Source organism: Leptidea sinapis, chromosome 20 (genome assembly GCF_905404315.1).
Source record: "Leptidea sinapis chromosome 20, ilLepSina1.1, whole genome shotgun sequence".
In the NCBI taxonomy this organism is placed as follows: domain Eukaryota; kingdom Metazoa; phylum Arthropoda; class Insecta; order Lepidoptera; family Pieridae; genus Leptidea; species Leptidea sinapis.
This window is the reverse complement of record NC_066284.1, coordinates 13,738,020-13,759,069: the sequence shown is the minus strand read 5'-3', so window position 1 is coordinate 13,759,069 and position 21,050 is coordinate 13,738,020. Positions and strand designations below refer to the sequence as shown.

Below are 21,050 nucleotides of genomic sequence, written 5' to 3'. Positions count from 1 at the left end.
TGGAAATTAAATATGAAGATAAATGACTCCACCATAGGCTTTCTCGGAAGCGTCCGCGAAGCCTAAGACACTAACAACGCACTGTGGGTCGTATCCTACAAAACGCGGAATTTTAACGGTTTCCAGAACATGTAATTCCGACTCAATTTGGCACCACAAAGAAACTATTTTTTGTGGTGGCTTTTCATCCCAATCAATGTGTTCACTCCACAATGATTGAATAATTAATTTTCCCAGTAGAGTGACTGGGGCCACCAATCCCATTAAGTCCCATATTCGGGCAATAGTGGATAAAATATTACGTTTCGTGCATTCACATTCACGAATGTTTACTGTGAACGCAAAAACATCTTCAGACGGTAGCCACCGTAGGCCTAATATTTTTATCGAATCGTCAGGGCTGAACTCGACATCAGACGAGACCCGAGCGGAGGATGGTATGCGTTCCATAACTTCAACCGAATTACTAGAAAATTTAACTAAATCGAACCCGCCAGCATGGAACAACTCAACTAATTGTTGAGATAACTCGATGCCTTCGCGAGGGGTTCCGCAAGAGGTGGCAAGGTCATCCATAAATATGTCACGCTCAGCAACGGGAGCCGCGGCCGGAAAAAGCGAGCCTTCGTCGGTTATCAATTGACGAACCGTTCGTATTGCGAGGTACGGGCTACAACATAAACCGAATGGTCCCCTCGTTACTTGAAACAAGCGAAGCGGCTGATTATTGTTTTCTCGGTATAAAACCATTTGATACGGTCTATCTTCATTTTTCACTAAAATCCTTAAAAACATTTGTTTAATGTCAGCATTGATCGCTATTGGAAACAGTCTAAAATTCAATATAATTTTAAACAAATCATTTTGAAGATTTGGTCCAACATGCAACATATCATTGAGTGACAGCCCTGATGATGTCTTCATACTTGCATCGAGTACCACACGTAATTTTGTAGTACTTTTATCAGGTCGCAAGACAACGTGATGTGGTATGACATAATGAGAATTAAACGAATTATTATTTGTGATGGGTGCTAAATAGCCCTTTTCTAAATATTCACTAAATACTCTATGATATTCTAAATGAATATCTACGTTCGATAATAATTTACGCTCTAAAGATAAATACCGACGCGTAGCTGCCTGTAACGAGTTCCCTAATTTACTCGGATCATCCTTGAACGGAATGTAGCGACCGCAATGATCACGCGCGGTGGTCTCGGAATAAAAATTCTCACATTCTTGTTCTTCCGACGAAAGTATATTCGCTTTAGGTACGTCTTCCAATTCGAAAAAACGACCAACGGATTTTTCAAAAGAATTATTGTAATCTAATGTGCAATAAGTGTGAATATCAGTCTCGGGGTATAAAACCGGAGCCTGACCGTAAATAATAAACCCAAATAAGGTTTCGATAGCCACGGGTTCGTTCATACCACGGGCAATAATATTTGGTCGTATTATACGAGCGAAGAAATCGGACCCAACTAATAAGTCGATATCACTAGGTTCTGAATAAGAACAATCGGCTAATTGAATGCCTTTTAAATATTCTAGACGTTCGCAATCAATTGTAGCGGACGGTAACTCGCCGGTAATACGATGAGTCACTAAAGGCTTAATAGTAAAAGAAATGGAATCGTCCAAACGTGAACGTAAAGTAATATTAGTATATCCTTCAATAGGATTCGTTAAGTCACCTACTCCATAAACATATTTTGTGGGAGAGGGCAATAGTTGTAAATTTAATTTCTTACAACAATTAAGTGTAATTAAATCCCTTTGCGACGCGCTGTCCACTAAAATCCGAACGGTGTTTTTATTTCCCGCGCAATCAATAATGTTACATTGCGCGGTACCGAGTAGAATAGCATGACCAGGCGATAGTGCGCGCGGTACGTCGGCGCTCGGATTAATGGCACACAAAGAAATAGATTGTGGCGATGCGGCCGTCGCATGCGCAGCTTGCGATGAACTAACATTAGTGGCAAAGCTGGCATTTGTTATCCGTTCACTCAGTATTTTCGAGTGAGGTTCGCGATTTAATTCAGACGTAAAATGAAGAAGTGAATGATGACTCCGTGAACATTGCGTACACGTCGATTTAGAAGTACAGTGACGAACTGTGTGTTCTTTACTTAGACAATTGACACAGCCTTTATTTAATTAAATAAAATCAAAACGCTCCGTGGGCGATAATGCATTAAATTTCTTACAAAACCGCGACTGAAAATGTTCGGTATTACCACAGCAATAGCATTTGTTTTGATCTTTAATAACAAAAGTCTTACTAATTTTATTATAATTATTACTATTGGGACGAGAAGTTGAAAAGGACGTACTATTCTTTACCGACTTGTTACTAGACTGCCTCGTACCTACAATATTATTAGCTCGTTGTAAAATATGTGACTGATTACGAATAAAGTCTATAAATTGCGAACATGATGGAAGTTTAACTGAAGTACCGCGATGCATTTCAAACGATTTCAAAATATTTAAGCCAACCTTTTTTGAACCTAAATGAATAAAAATAAAATCTTCCAAATTATCTAAATTTAATTGTTTTAACGAACTAATTGGAGATGAATATTTATCTATGAAGTTATCTAGACTATTAGAACAATCTTCGTTAAGGGAAGGTAAGTTTAACAGCTTATCGAAGTACGATGCAGCCAGTACGCGTTTGTCGTTATATTTATTAATTAATGTCTGCCAGAGAACCGAATAGTTTTCAGCCGTTGGCATAAAACCCTGACAAATAGTTAATGCCTTTCCCGTTAATTTACCCATTAAATATTGAATTTTCTCACTATCATTTAGTTCTATATTTTCGTGAATACTTGACTTGAATGTTTCATAAAATATAGGCCAATTTTCTAATTCGCCATTAAAAGACATTAATTCAAGCCTCGGTAATTTTGGGCTTGACTTGTGAAACGCCATTTTGGTTTCACAGGTATTGTGCGTATTGGGACGCGATGACAACTGCGAGTATTTGAATCTAACAGACGCATATAGGTCTTCAAAAGCGAGCATGGCTGCATAATTTGGCTCACCAGCGTTCACTTCTGAAGCTAACAACTCATTACGTTCGTCTAATGTACGTACAAAGTCCGATCGAATAATGTCGATCGTACTAGCCTTAGACAAAAATGTGTCTATTTTATCGGCAGTATCCAACTTCGCAATACTATCGTACATATCCTGCATACGTGTAAAGTAGGCCTTTACTTTAATTTCTAACCTACGTAAATTACGGTCAAATATTTGTTCTTGTGATTTAGAAGTGGCCATCGTTAATTAGATATCTACTGATTGATGTAATGTTAAGTAAGTAACAGTGAAACAGCCAACGTATTAAGTATTAACAATTTAATATGGCGGCCGGCTAACAGAATTAACAAATTTAATTAAGTTAGATATCCCTGGCCGAAGTGACCAAAAAATGTGTATGCGCTGGATCTAGGTGAAAATTTTAATTAGGAAGCCAGTGTAAGAAAATAAGACAGGAGGACTTACAGCAGCGATTCTTCCACCACGTGCCGGGTCGCGAATTTCCCTCTTTATTTTGTAGACGTTTTCTTTGAGTGGCCACTCTTTCTTCCCGAATTCGATAATAATGAAACAAGGGATCACAAGACACTTGATCACGAGATTACACGTAAGGAGACGATTAATGAGTTATCACGGCGCGCGTTGACAAGTTCAATACTTGATCAATACCAACTAAGTCATTACTCCTCGCGGAACGCATCGATCCGCTGCGCTCGCGCTACTCCGTAAGTGGGAGGGATAGGGTACAGGTAGGAAAGAGAAGGAATAAGTGCAACTCTTTGTGCACCCACAATATTTAATTCATTAGTAAATTAATTAATTAATGCGGTGACTGTTTCACTATTTATAAAAACCCTTTAGGCATATTTGGCCTAAACAGTACTAATGTACAAAAATATAACAATGAAGATTTTTCTTCAATTAATTTAAATTAAGTTATTTGACAAGGGAGGACAACTCTTGCAATATCATACAAAATAGGCAACATTCACCAAATACAAATGTTACTGCTGTAGATAATCATAATATAAAGCTCATAAATATTGTTCACCAGAATATACAAGGTATCTCAAGTAAGGAATTAAAAATTGAACTGTTTTTGAGCTGCTGTAATATAGATATATAATGTATTACAGAATATTGGCGTAAGAGTCATCAGCTCCAGTTTAGTTTAAGAGAACATAAAGTAGTCAGTTTGTTTGGTAGACGTAGGGCTATATATGGAGGTTCCCTAATTATTATTAATAACAGACTAAAATGAAAAAATAGAAGAGATATTATTAATCTCTCTATGGAACAACTAATTGAGATAGCTTGTATAGAACTAGAGCAATTTATTATTGTAAGTGTATACCGCCCCCCCACTGCATCATATGAACAATTCCAACATAGAATGGAGGAGGTACTATCAAAATTGAGCAAAACTAGCAAGTCAATTATAGTGTGTGGAGATTTTAATATAAACTTGCTTGAACCTTCGGCCAATTGTACTAGCCTTAAAAATTTATTTCAAAGTTTTAATGTGTTCAATGTATTTTAGGAACCTACTAGAATCACTTCTACAACAGCAACCTGTTTAGATAATATTTTTACAGATGTTACTATTACTAGTAAACTCATAATTAATAATCTTCAGTCCGACCATAGTGGGCAACTTATAAAAGTAAATACAAGATTGGACAATGTCAGACCAAAAAAGGTGACGATTATAGCAGTTACTAGCCGTCTTGATAGGTTTAAAAATAATTTGGTAAATACGACACAATTTTTACACTGTGGCGAAACTGCTAATTTTCACTATAACTTCGTCATCAATTCCTTCTGTGAGGAATTTGACAGGATTTTTACTTCAGTAACGGTGACAGTAAACAACAAACATAGTTTTAATGATTGGGCAACAATGGGTATCCACAAAAGTCGTAAACGCTTATATGACCTTTATTATGAGAAACATTACAATAATATAGAAGAATTAAAAATATATGTAAAAAAATACTCCAAGCTCTTTAAAGTAGTTTGTCATGAAGTGAAAACACGTTTCATTGCAGATAAAATTAAAAACAGTAATAATAAAGTAAAAGCGACTTGGAGTGTGATTAACAATGAAACTGGTAGATCGAATTGCCGTAACACCTCTATCTGTTCAAATATTAATAATCGCGTTATAAATTCGGAAATAGAAATTGCAAATGAATTTGATAAATACTTCTCCAAAATCCCGATTGTCACGACCAAAGACCTTAACTCTTCGCCAAAAGCAGCATATGATATGCTTAAATTACACGTACCAGTATCTTCCACTGATTTTGACAGTTCGATTCAGGCAGGCAACGCGAGCACACGTGCCGCGTTATCTGTCCTCCTTCGAATATTTTTATTACCTGCGTTATCGCACTATCTGCTCAGGCCACCTGGGCTAGCTATTGTTATCGCGCGCTATTGTTCGGGACTCTGAGTCTCGCACCTGTTACGTTCCTTCGCGGAACGTAGCTTAGTTATTGTCAGTGTTAATTAGCCGGTTTTACGATCGTGTTAGTTAGCACCCGTGCTGTGTTTCGCGATTCTGCACGCTAATCGTGTGTGTTTGTGAGTTGCAGTTCGTGCCGTGTGTGTCTTCTCCGCGGGGGCCTGCACAGCGTGCATCGGGGTTCCGGCCCAGCCAGTCTACATCCAGTAAAGCTAAGTCTTAGGCTTAATTATTATTATTATTTTTTTTTAATTTTTGTATATTTCATTATTATTAATAGTATTTTATAAATGTTCAAGTGTACAACTTTACTATAGTTGTCCACTTAATTATTATACTCCCCCTCTGCCTGACTCGGGCAGCGGGGGTTGTCACCCGCTCAACTTAGCTAAATATTACAACCATGGCTTCACCAATGGTTGTCGACGAGGGCTTTTTCAGCGCTTTACTTGATAGGTTCCTTACGGAGAAGATCGCTCCGCTAATGACTGAGACAATAAATAAGACAGTGGATGCCGCTATCAAAGCGAAATCCAAAAACTATAACTCGTCGTCTGACGTTTCGGGTTCCGACGGGGAATCCGAAATGGAATTAGGCAACATATACGATGTTAGTTCCGTAGCCTCGGTCAAACCGAGAAAAGTGATCACCCGATCAGCCCGCCCGCCTGTCCTTCAGGCTTACTTTGACGCGCAGGCGACCCTTAAGGTCCCCGCGGTCACTCCTGACAGCACGGAAGCCCCTCAGGCTTCCAGTGCTTCACCGGCCCAGCCGGAAACCGCTCTACCGTCGAGAGCGGAGAGTGTCGCATCGGACACGGACGGCTTCACCACCGTGAGCCGTAAAAAGAAGCGCGGTCCTTCTGTCGATGGCACGCCCGCCAAGAAAGCCGCGGCCACGACTATCTCCACTCCCGCGCCCGCGCCCGCTAAAGCCCGCGTACCGCCTCCGACCAAGCGCCCGCCCCCTATTTTTATAGGAGACCGAGGCCGCTGGTTGGTGATCAAAAATAGGATCCCAAAGACGCTCTCCTTCCATGCGAGGGCGTACCAATCTCTTATCAAATTAGAGACGAAGGAGGTAGCGGACCACCGCGCCTTGACATCTCTTCTTAGAGAGCTGAGTGTGGGTTTCCACACGTACGCCCTGCCTGAGGAGAAGCGTCTGAGGGTCGTTATTAGGAACGTCCCGAGAGAGATAGACGAGGCCGACATTTTGTCGGACCTCAAAGAGCAGGGTTACCCTGCACACGAGGTGCACCGTATGCGCGGCACCAACAACAAACAACCATTTAACATGGTTCTCGTCGTCCTCGACCTCACGCAAGAGGGAAAGGAAATTTTCAATATTAAATCGGTTTGCTCCCTTCAGGGCATCCGGGCCGAAGCTCCTCGCAACCGCGGGGGGCCCGGTCAGTGTCACAGATGCCAGTTATACGGGCATTCGGCACGCAACTGTGAACACACCCCGAGGTGTGTGAAGTGCCTCGGTAAACATGGCACGCCGGAGTGCCCTCGACCAGCGCAATGCGCGGAGCCCCCGGCCTGCGTCTTGTGAGGGGAGAAGGGGCACCCCGCGAGCTATAGCGGGTGTCCCAAGGCACCCAAACACAAGCGTCACTCAGGGCACCGCCAGCCGCAAGGCAGAAAAGAGAAGGTGGAGTTCACTCCGACCTTCAAACCTGCGCCGCCTCCTAAGGTAAACGCCTGGGCGAGGTCTCCTCCGGCTGCCAACGCTGCCACAGAGGCCACTCTCGCGGCCCCCGCGCCCCTCCGGCCACCGCTAGCGTCCCGCCCGGCGGCGTCGGTCCCGCGACCGAGGCCACCAGCGCCCGCGTCCGCGGCAACAGGCAACCAAGGCGGCAGCGCCTTTGCCTTCATGTTCGAGCTGTCAGAGCTGTTCGACATAGATGAAATCACAGCCCTGGCCAGCAGGCTCGAGGCTGTCCGGGACGATCCGCCGTCGCTCCTGCAAGTTATGGCAGGCAACGCCAAAATATTCCGTGCCCTCACCGATATAGGGCGAAAGTATAAAAACATTCGCGATGCCTAATTACGTAAGCGGACGGGTTAAACCACATACGCGCCTTATAGCGTATTTTAACGCTCAAGGCCTTAAGCCTCAACTAGACTTGGTGAAGGAGTTTGCTCACGAATATCAGTTAGACCTATTCTTAGTGCAAGAGACATTTCTAAAACCACGTATACGCGATCCGCGTATCGCTAATTACAACTTAGTCAGAAATGATCGCACCATCCGCATGGGCGGTACCCTCATTTATTTTAAAAGGTCTCTACACTGTATACCTATAGATCCTCCGGTCCTCACTAACATCGAGGCCTCTGCCATCCGAGTCAGTATGGCGAATCACCAGCCGATGACTGTTATTTCAGCATATCTTCCGCCCAACAAACAAGTATTAGACACAGATATAGAAGCATTACTCGGCCACGGGGCCGCAGTCATAGTGGGCGGCGATCTTAACGCCAAACACTCTAGCTGGAATAGTAGAGCCACAAATAGAAACGGAATCTTATTAGATTCGCTGACAGACAAGCTGAACTTTTCAGTTATAGCACCCGACGAACCAACACGTTATCCGGATAACGTCGCGCATCGACCCGACATTCTAGACGTTGCGTTACTTAAGAACGTAACGCTCAATGTAAATTCAATCGAGGTTTTTCACGAATCAGAGTCAGACCACCGGCCTGTCGTCCTAAATGTAGGCCCACCGGTTAACTTTCAACCACCGACGAAAACAGTGATCGACTGGCAACGGCTGGAAAAGGATCTCGAGTCTATCAAGTCCGACGACCTTGACCTTATACCGGACGTCATTGACTCGGTCGACACGGCTCACAGTGCTATCTCTCATGTGACGTCACATATACAGAATAGGATCAAGGCCTGCTCCAGGCAAGTTCCGACGATGCAACCGCATCGCCTAAACCTGCCTCCAGAGGTCAGGAACTTACTCACACAGAAGCACAGAGCCACTAGACTTTACGATAGGTATCCGTCGGTCGAGAATAGGCGCCCCCTCCGCTACCTACAGCGGGTGGTACGGGAACGTATCGCGGAACTCCGCGGCGAACGTTGGGACCGCTTGCTCGGCAACCTTAAGCCATCACATGTGGCTTTCTGGAAGCTGCCTCGCGCGTTCAAACAGGAGCCGCCCACTGTCATGCCTCCTTTGGACAGACCGGGACTGCAGCCGGCGCTCGATGACGATGAGAAGGCTGAATTCCTCGCCGATAGTCTCGAGAGTCAGTGCTCTCCAAATGCAGCAGCCGACCCGACACACGTTGACGAAGTTGAACGTCGCTCCGCTCTGAGCCCTTCAGGCGATGAAATGAAATGAAATGAAATGAAATGAAATTTATTTGCAGGAAACATTGTACTTAAGGTGTTAACAATATAATGGATAATCCAATATGTTTCGTCAATTGACATGCAAAATATGTTACAAAATTGTCTAAACACTAATCGTACTGTTATATTGAAACATGTCGGATTTCACAATGATATCAATAATATTTATAAAATGAAATTTTAATACTTATATAATATTATAATATGAGACGTAAATAACTTAATAATTCATTTAGTACCTATGTATAATATTAACAAATTCAATGTCATAAAAGTATATTAATTTACATATATTATTATCAAATAGACTAATTCATTTTGTATTGAAAAATTCATTTAAACTATAGAAGCACTTATTTGTTAACCACTGATGCAGTCTTCTTTTAAAAATTTTGAACGGTAAATCTTTCAATTCATTGGGCAATTTATTATATATTTTCACAGACATGCTGAAACAATTTCTACTAAAAGATGCAGTTCTACAGAAGGGCATTATGAGTTTATTTGGATACCTTGTATTTAAAACCTTCTGGCTTTTTTTTGTATAAAAATCACACATATGTTTTTGAACAAATAGGCTTATTTCATAAATGTATAGGCATGGCAGCGATAGAATTTTCAATTTTTTAAATAGCGGTCGACAAGAATCTAGGGGGCCGGCTCCACAAACCGCCCTGATACACTTCTTCTGTCCAATAAATAAATGCCCTATGCTCACCGAGTTGCCCCATATGACCAATCCATATCTTAAAGCTGAAACCACCAATGCATGATATGCCATTAGCGCTGTTTTTTCACCTATTGTTTTTGATACGCGTTTGAGGACAAATACATGTTGGTTAATTTTTTTGCTAATTTTGTCAACATGTGACTTGAAGGACAAGTTGCTGTCTAAAGAAATACCAAGAAAATTAACAAGTTGTGCTTCTTTAATATTCTCATTATGATAATTAACATTAATATCTTTTCCTTTCCCATTCTTATTATAATACTGCATATACATTGTTTTTTTATATTTACAGTCAGGTTATTTTCAGTAAGCCATTCAATTGTGTCCTTTATTGTTTTATTAATTTCTATATCATATGTCATTGTTCATTTAATTACAATAGAGATGTCATCAGCAAAAAGAGTACAGTTATTAGTAGTAATGCTAGGTAAGTCGTTCATGTAGATTATGAATAGAAGTGGACCCAATATACTTCCTTGTGGTACACCTTTTGTTTTAAGTCTAAGTTCTGATCGAAAAGGTATTACTTCTTGTTTATTATTTAATTTAGCAATTTCAACGTATTGAGTACGGTTTGAAAGATAACTTTTAAGCCGATGTAAAAATTAAGGCGATGTAATAAAACCCACCTCTTACGAAGAGGTGAAGCTAATCATTAAGGAGCTTCACTTCAAGAAGGCCCCGGGGCCCGACACTATATACAATAGGGTTCTTAAAATCCTACCCTCGACTCTTATTACTTTATTGGTTACCATTTTTAATATTCTATTGTCTAATAGCGCGTTCCCCGAACAATGGAAGGATTCCATTGTTATCGGTATCCCAAAACCCAATAAACCTAAAGCTAATCCGAGTAGCTATAGGCCTATTAGCTTAATTAACTCGATCGGGAAACTTTACGAAAGATTAATTCTCGCGCGTCTTAATCGTTACATCGCGGAGCTCAACCTGATACCCGACATACAGTTCGGATTCAGAACCGCTCACTCGTGTCCCCAGCAGGCTCAACGACTCACCGAGTACATTCTCGTACGGCGTCAACTTCACGCTACCACGGCAGCCGTGTTTTTCGATGTCGCGAAGGCATTTGACAAGGTATGGCACAACGGCTTAGTATTCAAGCTGTATCAACAGGGAGTGCCAGACAGGCTCGTGCGCATCATACGAGCCTACCTTACTGATCGCTCCTTCCGATATCGAGTAGAGGGCACCCTATCCTCACCCAGACCCATCAGGTCTGGCGTGCCACAGGGTTCAGTCCTCTCTCCCACTCTTTTCTCGCTCTTCACGAGCGACATTCCCAAGTTTCCGAGTGTCCAGCTCACTCAGTACGCTGACGATACGGCACTCTACTTTGGCTCCGCTCTATTGAACCGCTAAACCTTGAGCAGGAACATTAAAGTGCTTCAAGCCGCCGTCGATGAACTAGGGAACTGGTTCAGAAAATGGCGGATTGAAGTGAACCCCACCAAGAGTGCAGCGGTACTCTTCGGTAACGCGAATAGCATCCGCGCTAAAAAACGACCGACCGACGTCATTAAATTGTATGAAACACCCATACCGTGGGTGAAGGATTACAAATACTTAGGAGTCATGTTCAACAGCAATATGAACTTCAAGAAACATATTGATACGGTATGCAATAGAGCCCGATTTGTCCTCAGTCGCCTTTATCCACTTGTGTGTGGGCGAAGCAAACTTCCGCTCAAACACAAAGTGACGCTGTACAAAACCATCGTACGGCCCATACTGTCATACGCAAGCGTCGTTTTTGCACACACCCGACCGAGCTACTTACGTCGTTTGCAAGTAGCTCAAAATAAATTCACGCGCATGGCAACCGGAGCCCCGTGGTTCATCCGAAACGTTGACCTTCACCGCGACCTAGAGCTTCCGACGATAGCTCAACACTTTAAAGAGATCTCGCGACGCTTCTTTGACAAGGCGCCTAACCATCCCAACATCTTGGTTAGGAAGGCATGCGGGTACACCCCCCTTCACCATAGTCTCAACCCAATAAGACGTCCCAGACACGTAACGGTAGACCCGGATGACAACATCACCATCGCGAACACGACACCCACACAAACACCGACACAGACACGCACACACCGCCTTCGCAGGCGTAGGCGCGGTCAACTACCGCAAACCACTGGCACTCGTCACTCTGACGATGGCCAGCGGCCCGCACCCTAGATACACCACACATTCTTTTGATACCCGACGAGACGTTAGTCCTCGTCCTGTAATCGTTTCACTACACTCACTCACACACGGACTGACTGACGGACTGACATACACCACTTACACAATCACAAACACACTCCACAAACAGACACAAACATACATGCACACTAACATTTACACTACTTACACACATACAAACATACATACATACAATCATAAACACACACACACACACTTACATACATTACACTAAACATCACCACACTCGCCGGCGAGTGTGTTCTTCTCATCGTTTCATCTTCATTTCATCTTCATTTTCATTTTCATTCTCTCTCCTTCCCACAAGCACACAGCCGGTCTGAGGTTCGAGTCTCCTTAGGAGACGCCCCGCGACTGTTGTTGCGTAGTCTTTGCGGCCTCCACGGCCCACGTCCTACTTCGCTGTGAAAGCCAGGGCTGCTAACAGCACAGAGGAGGTTTTAGTCGGTATGGGGCGTCCGCTTACGCGGACACTCGAGTCCGACATATTACGCCCCGTTTCGGGGCGTAAATACGAAAAAGTATTTCCTCCTCTCAAAAAAAAAAAAAAGTCGACGAGAACCGGATCAAACTTGTGTCTGAAATCCAGACTATGCTTTGCAAAGTCTCGGAATGGGGCCGGCAAAATTTAGTCCAATTCAACCCCAGGAAGACACAAGTTTGTGCGTTCACGACTAAAAAGTCTCCCTTCGTCGTATCCCCTCGATTCGAGATCACTCCTCTAACTGCCACAGCCTGTATTGGCATACTTGGCGTCGATATACCGAGCGACGTTCAGTTCCGTGGTTGACGCCTTAAAAAAGCTTGGTGTACTCAGTAAGGCGAGACACTACTTCACTAAAAGCCACCGCCTGCAACTTTATAATGCGCAAATTCGGCCTCACATGGAGTACTGTTCTCACCTCTGGGTGGGTGCTCCCCAGTACCAGCTAGCTTCTTCCATTTGACCGCATACAACGAAGAGCGGCTCGAATCATCGACGATCAAGTCATCTCTTTGATTTGATTGATTTGATTCTCTAGCATTGCGTAGAGATGTGGGTTCTCTCTGCATCTTCTACCGCATTTATCACGGGGAGAACTCAGAGGAGCTGTTCGGGTTGATTCCAGCGGCCGAATTCCACCACCGGACATTACGTGCAAAGTACCATCTGCATCACGTAGACGTCTGGCATTCCACAACCGCGCGTTTTGTTCGAAATTTCTTGCCTCGCACAGCCACATTGTGGAACCAACTACCGGCAGCAGTCTTACCGAACAGATACGACTTAGGGACCTTCAAGAAAAAAGCATACTCCCACCTTAAAACTTGCCATGTGACGTGAACTTTTATATGTAGGCGCGTTAATTTGACTCACAATGGGACGTAAAGGCCAGTTCGGTTAATGGATTTTCGGCAGACCATATATTTTTGGGGGTGTTGTGGGACGCAATCGCTTACTTTCTTCATCTGATAACGAGGATAGGAACTTGTTAAATTTGGAAGTTACACGAGCTGTGGGGTTTACCTTTTTATAAGTGCTGGTATCACTGGCTAGCTGTGTAATTTTCTGTTCGTACTCCTCCGTATCTTTAATTGCAATAGCGTTACCCTTATCTGCTATTAATACGAGGATATCAGGATTTTTGCGTGAGGACAATTATAGTGCCTGGAACTCCTGTCTAGGGATATTCGGTTACGGACTTTTATGTTTTCGCATAATGGCCGATATATCCTGCCTCAGGCATTCAGCTTCCGTTACAGGTACTTTCTTGCGCATCATAATAATGACACACGAAAGTTTTAATAATTTAACACAAGTATAATTAAAAATTATTAAATAGAATTTCATAAAATTATTAAATAAAACTTCTCGCACTCCCATCGCCAGTTGAAAGCCTGGTAAAAAAGGAATAATTTCACGCCTAATGTTAATTTGATAATCACTGCTAAATTGTTTTACCAAATGGGCTCTAATTCAATTAATACCGGAGCTAAAAATATCGATTTTATCCGTGTCACAAAAATGATTATTAGTCTTAAGGACACTTAGAAAATTTAAATTTGGATCTCAATGACCTTTAATATGCTTTGTTTTATTTATGTTTCTCTATTGTTAAAATATCAGTCGGATCGGTTAAGTTGGTGACAACAAAGTTCGCGCGAGTGTCACTCGCACGTGAGTCCCTACTGGCTGGCCTACTCTGCAGATTTTGATACCTACACGGGGAGTGAGACAGGCCTGGGCTTGGCAACCACTTTGACAAGAGCTTGTAGATGAATATGTACCTACATTTATTTTGTTCGTTTTCAGCAAACATTCTAAAGTGGCTAAGATAACTATTAAATAAATTAATTCTTGCTTACATTTTTTGCTTCAATTTATTCTGGTCAGCCCTCTTAGAAATAATAATATAATGTTGCTATATTATTAGCCATTCCCAAACTTTTTAATTATTTTATAAAGTAATCCTTCCTACAAAGACAATAATTAGGTATGTTATCCATATTTTTATCTATTTATATATTTTTTTAAAATATAATGACCCTTTACATAACACTAAGTTTATAGTAAATAATAAGCAAAGCGAGTAGGTTATTAACTGTAGTTTAACAGAACTAGCAATTGTAATTTAGTTGCTAAAAGTATTACTCCAAAAGAATTTAATTTATTTAACAATTTTGAAACGTAAGCCGTTACAAATATCACTGGAAACCACAATGAAATATACTATTTATAGCAATGATAATTGTTTCCTGTTGTGAAGCACCAATACATTTTACGAAATGTGAGGACTAGCACGTTACTACCAATATGTTATTACTAATATTATTATACTTAGCTACTGTGCGGATTTATTGTTTTGCGTCCAAAAAAGATATAGTGCTTAATGACGATGATAACACGACATGTTCTTACAAAAAATGTATAAATAAGTGTTGCGCTAAGAACCAATATGCGATTGTTGGTGAGAACAACTTTATTTGCACTGACATAGATTTCAAGACGAACTACTCAACTGTATATCTCTACGACAGGCACGAACATGATAAGCTCACGAATAAAACCTTGGGCGATATGTTTATGTTACTACCAGGAAAATTTTCGAATGATACATTTCTCAATTCACAATTTTTTTATGACAGTGATGGATTACCTACTTATTTAAACGAGGTAATATTTATAATATTTGTACTTTCGGGGGTTTTATAGTTTATTCGGGATTTATTAGTATTTCTTTATCAGCTCGATTTTATTCAACGGATTAATTTTTAAAAATTAAAAATTAAGCATTTTTTTTTTGATATTATTGTAATTAAATTATATCCAATAAGACTAACTAGCTATATAGTCCAAAATCAGATTTATTATTGAGGCCTCCAAAAACTTATCAAACAAATCTGGCTAGACGACAATTCTATAATTACAGTAACCAGATATATAATGCAGTCAACGCAAAACTAAACATGTATATCCACAGACTTTAAAAAAATGCAAGAAAACAACCAAAAACTTGCTCCTTGAGCTGAATTTCCACGAGACCGAGAAATTATTACAATAAAACATCTTAATAAATATATACATTGATATGTAAACATATTTAAACTACGGCATTTCTCAGTCTCGGCATGTGTTAAATTCGAAACTTATTTGAATTTTAATAACTTTTATTATATGTTAGCTACATTCATATGTTTTTATTTAGGAAGGCTTGGTATACACAGAAGTGCCTAATACGTACTGCCGATGGCGAAATATACCAACAACAGATTTCTGCATAGACTATTTTGTTGGTTCTGAATTTGGCCAATCAGTGAAACTTCGACTGAGCATTGTAGAACCGACTGATGATGATGACGACGATACGCGGGAAGATTATGAAATTTATGGTAAGTATAACGTCGGATCTACATCCTTATAGCAGTGGAGGTATGATTCAAATGCTTTATCGGATTCTTGCATCTTTGTGTCACTACCCAAAGGGAGACTGAATAACATCAAAATTTATTAAAATGAACTTTATCGGAATGTTGGTGATCTCCTGCTCAAGTGATCACATCCTTTTATTAAAAAAAAACTTTTGAAACACCTCCTTCCTCAATAAGTATTGGGGTATCCTCTTTCAGGAAGATCAATAGGTAGTACGTACTGTTATGGGTATCTTTTGAGTTCGCTTTTTAAAAAATACATTTATTTAACACAAAGAAATATAATATATTATAAGGAATATGAAGACTTGATTATACAATAATAGTTTTAGAGACCCTTGGGCAGAACCGTAACTTATGAAAAGCGAGCACGAACTGGCTGCCCGCGCGCAGCTAGGGCTTATATAACTGATTCAATAATGCTGGTTGAGATGGAATAGCAATTAAGTCAGCATTAATACCTACATAGCTGGGGTATAACACCTCCCCCCTTAGAAGGAACTTCGGGGAGAATTCGAAGTAACATCATCTTAAATTTTCGTTCTAATAGAAGGTGATGGAATTTCGTGAAGTCCGGAATTATTACTTTCTATATCTTCTGATTTCTGCTCCAGTCTGCTGCCAGGTCTTACACATTTATAAAATTTATACGAAACATAAAATAATATTATTACACTAATCCCGTATTTAATAATGTGTGGACTTTCTATAATTTTGTCTATGTTCTGAAGTTGGTTTAAGAAAATGTGTTTATTTAATTTAAAATCATCTAAATCTATGTTCTGTAGTTCAATAGGGGATACATTATAACTGAGTTGATTAAATTTAGTTATGTTACAACAGTTATCACTTAACAAATTAAAACTTGGATAACCAATGGGTACAGAAACATTTAACGAGTTATACTTAGGAATGAAAGTAGTACTTTTACAATATCCAATACAATTACTGGGTAGCGTGAGTATGCCGGTACCTAAAATGTCAAATTCGAAAATTTTTGAGTTTCGACAATCTATGGAAACTTTGTTCGATGCTGATTGTATGAATAACCATTTGTTGTTCTCTATGGATTTCCAAATATCTAAATGACCGTAAATAAATTGGTATTCACAATTTTTGGGTGTTTCACTTATCACTTTCGTCATAAATTCACTTTCACAAATGGGTTTCATTTCTGAGGAGTAAATGTTTGTTATATCACAAATAAAGTTTCCAGGGACAATATTCTTACAAATATCTAGATTATTTAAGGTACAATAATGTGTTTTGTCTTTTGTCATTGCTATGTATTTAGAGCTGGGTAATATGAGACTAAAAGTATTGGGCTTATCTAAATTATGTGGCGTTGGTAGAGCAACACTGTGAAATAAAACATATTCAGTGATAGAGACTAAAGGTATCTGTAATATAAAAAATATCTTATTGTTAGTATAGTGATAAATTAGCCTAGATACATTTACAATAACATTAATGGAACTTATATCTAATTTTACAGGTAATTTCAGATCGCTAGGCAAATATTGATGGTTATCGACGAGCTCTTTAAATAATTGTTGGGGGGTAATAACTGATGGATGCAGAATATTTTGGTTGCCAAATATAACTGCATTTGTTAAATCTTCCAGTTGGAATGACAAAGTTAAGATTGAGGTTTCTAAATTATTAAGAATTTGATACATATTAAAATGTAACAACATTTGATTTGTTGCATTAGTGACGTTTGCTAGTTTTATTGAGAGTTTGTCGATAGCCTTATTTAAATTGATTTCATTGACCCTTATTTTGTTTACTGTATCATTATATGATGAGATTGTTGATGTAGTTAATAAAATATTGTTTTTCATCAGTGAAACCAATTTAATTTGATTTTCATGTAGAGAAGTAATGGCATCATTAAACCGGAGACCGTCGGTTTCATCTAAGTTTCCGAATATTTGTTTAATTATTGTTCCTGCTCCACCTATCAAAGCTCGTTTTGATCTTTTCTCTAATAAATGTGAAATGGACGTAAATTCCTTATACATATCTGAATATCGCGCAACCAAAGGACTTATCATATTATGACAGCTTATTTCGACTTGAGCCAGTCCAGTCTTTTTACATAAATCTTGAGCTATGGTCAGGGCTGAGTTTATGTTTTCAATATGTGAGTTGAAATGGGATAAGTCAAACGGCATTATGACGTTTAGTTGTCCGCTGTTGATTTTCAGGTAACCAAGATAGTCGAAATAAAGTCCGGGGCTACTAGTATTAAATTGAGTTAGGGATGAATGGCTTACAGCCAAACATTAACTCAAATGGTGAATAATGCGTCGTGGAGTGTACGGATGTGTTGTACGCGAGCATGGCTGTATAAACGTATCGGGGCCAATTTGTCTGTTCGTTATTTATGTATGATTTTAGGTATTCTTTTAAGGTTGAGTGACTTCGTTCAAGAGCACCTTGAGTCTGAGGGTGGTAAGGTGAAGACCATAAATTTTTTATTTTAAGGAACTCACATGTCTTTTTGAATAGGTCTGACGTGAAATTGGTACCCTGATCAGTGAGAATCATCTTGGGTATACCAAATATGGATATGAAGTGTAACAAACATTCGCTTGTTTCTTCGGCTGTGGTACTCCGCATGGGATATGCAGAAGAGAACTTCGTGAGGTCATCTTGGACAGTGAGGATATACTTTAACCTTGCAGTGCCAGCCTCAGGCAAAGACCTACGACATTGAGAGATATGCGTTGGAATGGAGCAGTTGAAGTGCTTGTAATCTGCATTGGGGCTCTATTTATTTTCCTTAAAGCTTTATTTTCCTGACATGATTTACATTGCTTGACATATGTTTCGATGTCACTACGCATACCTTTCCAATAGTACGTTTCTTTAATCCTATAGTGCATACGGACGGATCCCAAATGACCTGCCGCGGGGATGTCGTGGTTTTCATACATAATTTTCTTTATTTCGGATGGGGAAGGATATATAATATTATTATGATAGATAACTATTTTTATGTTTGTTTTATGGAATAAATAACTCAACATATTATAGATTTTAATAAAAGAATGTTTTTCAAATAGGTTTTTCAAATCAGAAATGCTAATTTCGGAGATATTTTCAATTACTAGTAATTCGTTTCTAATATGTTTAAATGTTTCATAGATTTCAGGATATATAGCATTATCAAAGTGATGAACTCTGGTGAATAAGAGGTAATAAATTTTGTTGCCGTTATTTATTTTTATAAATTTGAATAGTTCCTTTTCACTGCTAGTAATAGTATCGGAATTTTCTGAGTTGCCTAGGGTTTCTGGGATGTACGGGTTTGATTCATCCAAGTCAATTGAAGTGGGGATTAGGATTATTTTTGATGGGCTTTTCAACAAACTTTCATTGCGTTCTTCGATACAAGTGTCGAAGGTCTTATCCTTATTTGATATTGATTTTAGGAAAGTTGAGTAATCGTCAATTGGCACATCCGAGGATGTACTAGTGGATGGTATAGGATCGTGTACCTGGACTTCAGGTGTACTTTGTTCTATTAAACAGTCGGGTAGATCGTCTAAGTTTAACTGGGGTAAGTCAGCTGATTCTTGTCGAGGTAAGTCAGTTAAGTTTTGAAGAGGTAAGTCAAGTAGTTCGTGTTCAATTTCATCCCTTAAGGTGTCAGGAATATTGGAAGGTGGATTTAATAAATCTTCCTCAGGATTAAATGAGGGTGGAGAGATGAGTAGGTCCATTAAATCTCTATCGAGATTTTGTGATCTTTGTTCGGCGTTCGGGTTAGTTGTTGTGGGGTTTGTCGATTGAATTGGATTCACAGGAAAACGAGAGAGAGCGTCTGCATTGGAATTGGTTCTGCCTTTTTTATACTGAATATCGTACTCGAATTCTTCGAGTTTTAGTCGCCAACGGATGAGTCTAGATCCCGGATCTTTACAATTAAATAGCCATTGTAGTGGTTAATGGTCGGTTAAAATTTTGAAACGATGACCATAAAGATACGGTCTAAAGACTTTTGTGCCAAAAATTATGGCTAGACACTCCTTCTCGGTGACACTATAATTACACTCTGCTTTATTAAGTGTACGAGATGCATAGGCAATTGGACGGTCCTGTCCTACGTTACCTTGGGATAGGATAGCAGAGATAGCAAAGTTTTGAGGCGTCGCAAGTTAAAAGAAATGGCTCTGTGAAATCCGGGTAAGCTAGTATCGGTGCAGTAATCAATTTGTTTTTGAGTGACTCAAAAGCCAATTGCTGTTCAATATTCCAGCTGAAAGAAGTGTCCTTTTTTAGGAGAGAAGTTAGTGGTTTGGCTAATTTAGCGAAATCGGGAATGAACCTTCGGTAATACGATACTAACCCAAGATAGGATTTTATATCCTTGGGGGATTTTGGAGTTGGGAATTCGGAGACTGATCTAGTCTTTTCGGGATTCGGTTTAACGCCTTCTTCACTAATGATGTGCCCCAAATAGGCAACTTCTTTACGGAGAAACTCACATTTTTCAGGTTGTAATTTTAAATTGAAATTTCGGAGTCTATCAAAAACAGATGTGAGGTTTTTTATATGTGAAGCTAGATCATAAGAGTAGATAACTATATCATCCAGGTATACGAAGCATCTAGTACCTTGGAGACCAGAGAGACAATTATTCATCAATTTTTGGAAAGTTGAAGGCGCATTTTTAAGGCCGAATGGCATCCTAGTAAATTGAAAATGGCCCTGAGGCACTGAAAAGGCTGTTTTGGGTGCGTCTTCTGGGGAAATGAGGATCTGATGAAAGCCCGAAGCCAAGTCGAGAGTAGTAAAGTACTTACTCTTTCCTAACTGGTCCAGGATTTCTGGAATTTGGGGAATTGGATATGTTTCCCCAATTGTGATGTCGTTTAGTTTTCTATAATCAATTACAATTCTCCATTTGCGTTGCCCCTGGGAATCGGCCTTTTTAGGTACGATCCAGATCGGTGAACTCCAGGGTGATGATGATGGTTGGTTAATATTTTGGTTAAGCATTTTATCAATTTGGGTTTCGACTTCCTTCTTATGACATTCAGGGAACCTATATGATTTTGTGTGAACTGGAACATCGGAGCTGGTTTTGATTCGATGATTAAGTGCAGTAGTATAAGTGAGCTGATCATTGGGTAGATGGAATATGTCGGAGTACTGTGAGCAGAGTTCAATTAGAGCTTGGGATTCCTCATGATTTAAATGACCAGTCCTTAAAGAGTTTATTACTTCTGTAGTTCGGGCAACGAGCTCGGTGAAGGTACTGTTAATTTGCAAAG

The 21,050-nt window shown here is 39.9% G+C and overlaps 1 protein-coding gene across 2 annotated transcripts in view; it reads left to right on the top strand.

The window, feature by feature from the left end:
• The first annotated feature begins 14,621 nt into the window (after positions 1-14,621).
• Positions 14,622-21,050, top strand: part of LOC126970097 (G-protein coupled receptor Mth2-like) — a 40,712-nt gene continuing 34,283 nt past the window's right edge. For both annotated transcript variants that reach the window (XR_007730536.1, XM_050815823.1), the window contains exons 1-2: positions 14,622-15,010; positions 15,543-15,726. Coding sequence is in view for 1 of the 2 variants with exons in the window: in XM_050815823.1 (XP_050671780.1) it covers positions 14,651-15,010; positions 15,543-15,726 (544 nt within the window). In the remaining variant the exon portion in view is untranslated. The remainder of the gene's footprint in view (positions 15,011-15,542; positions 15,727-21,050) is intronic.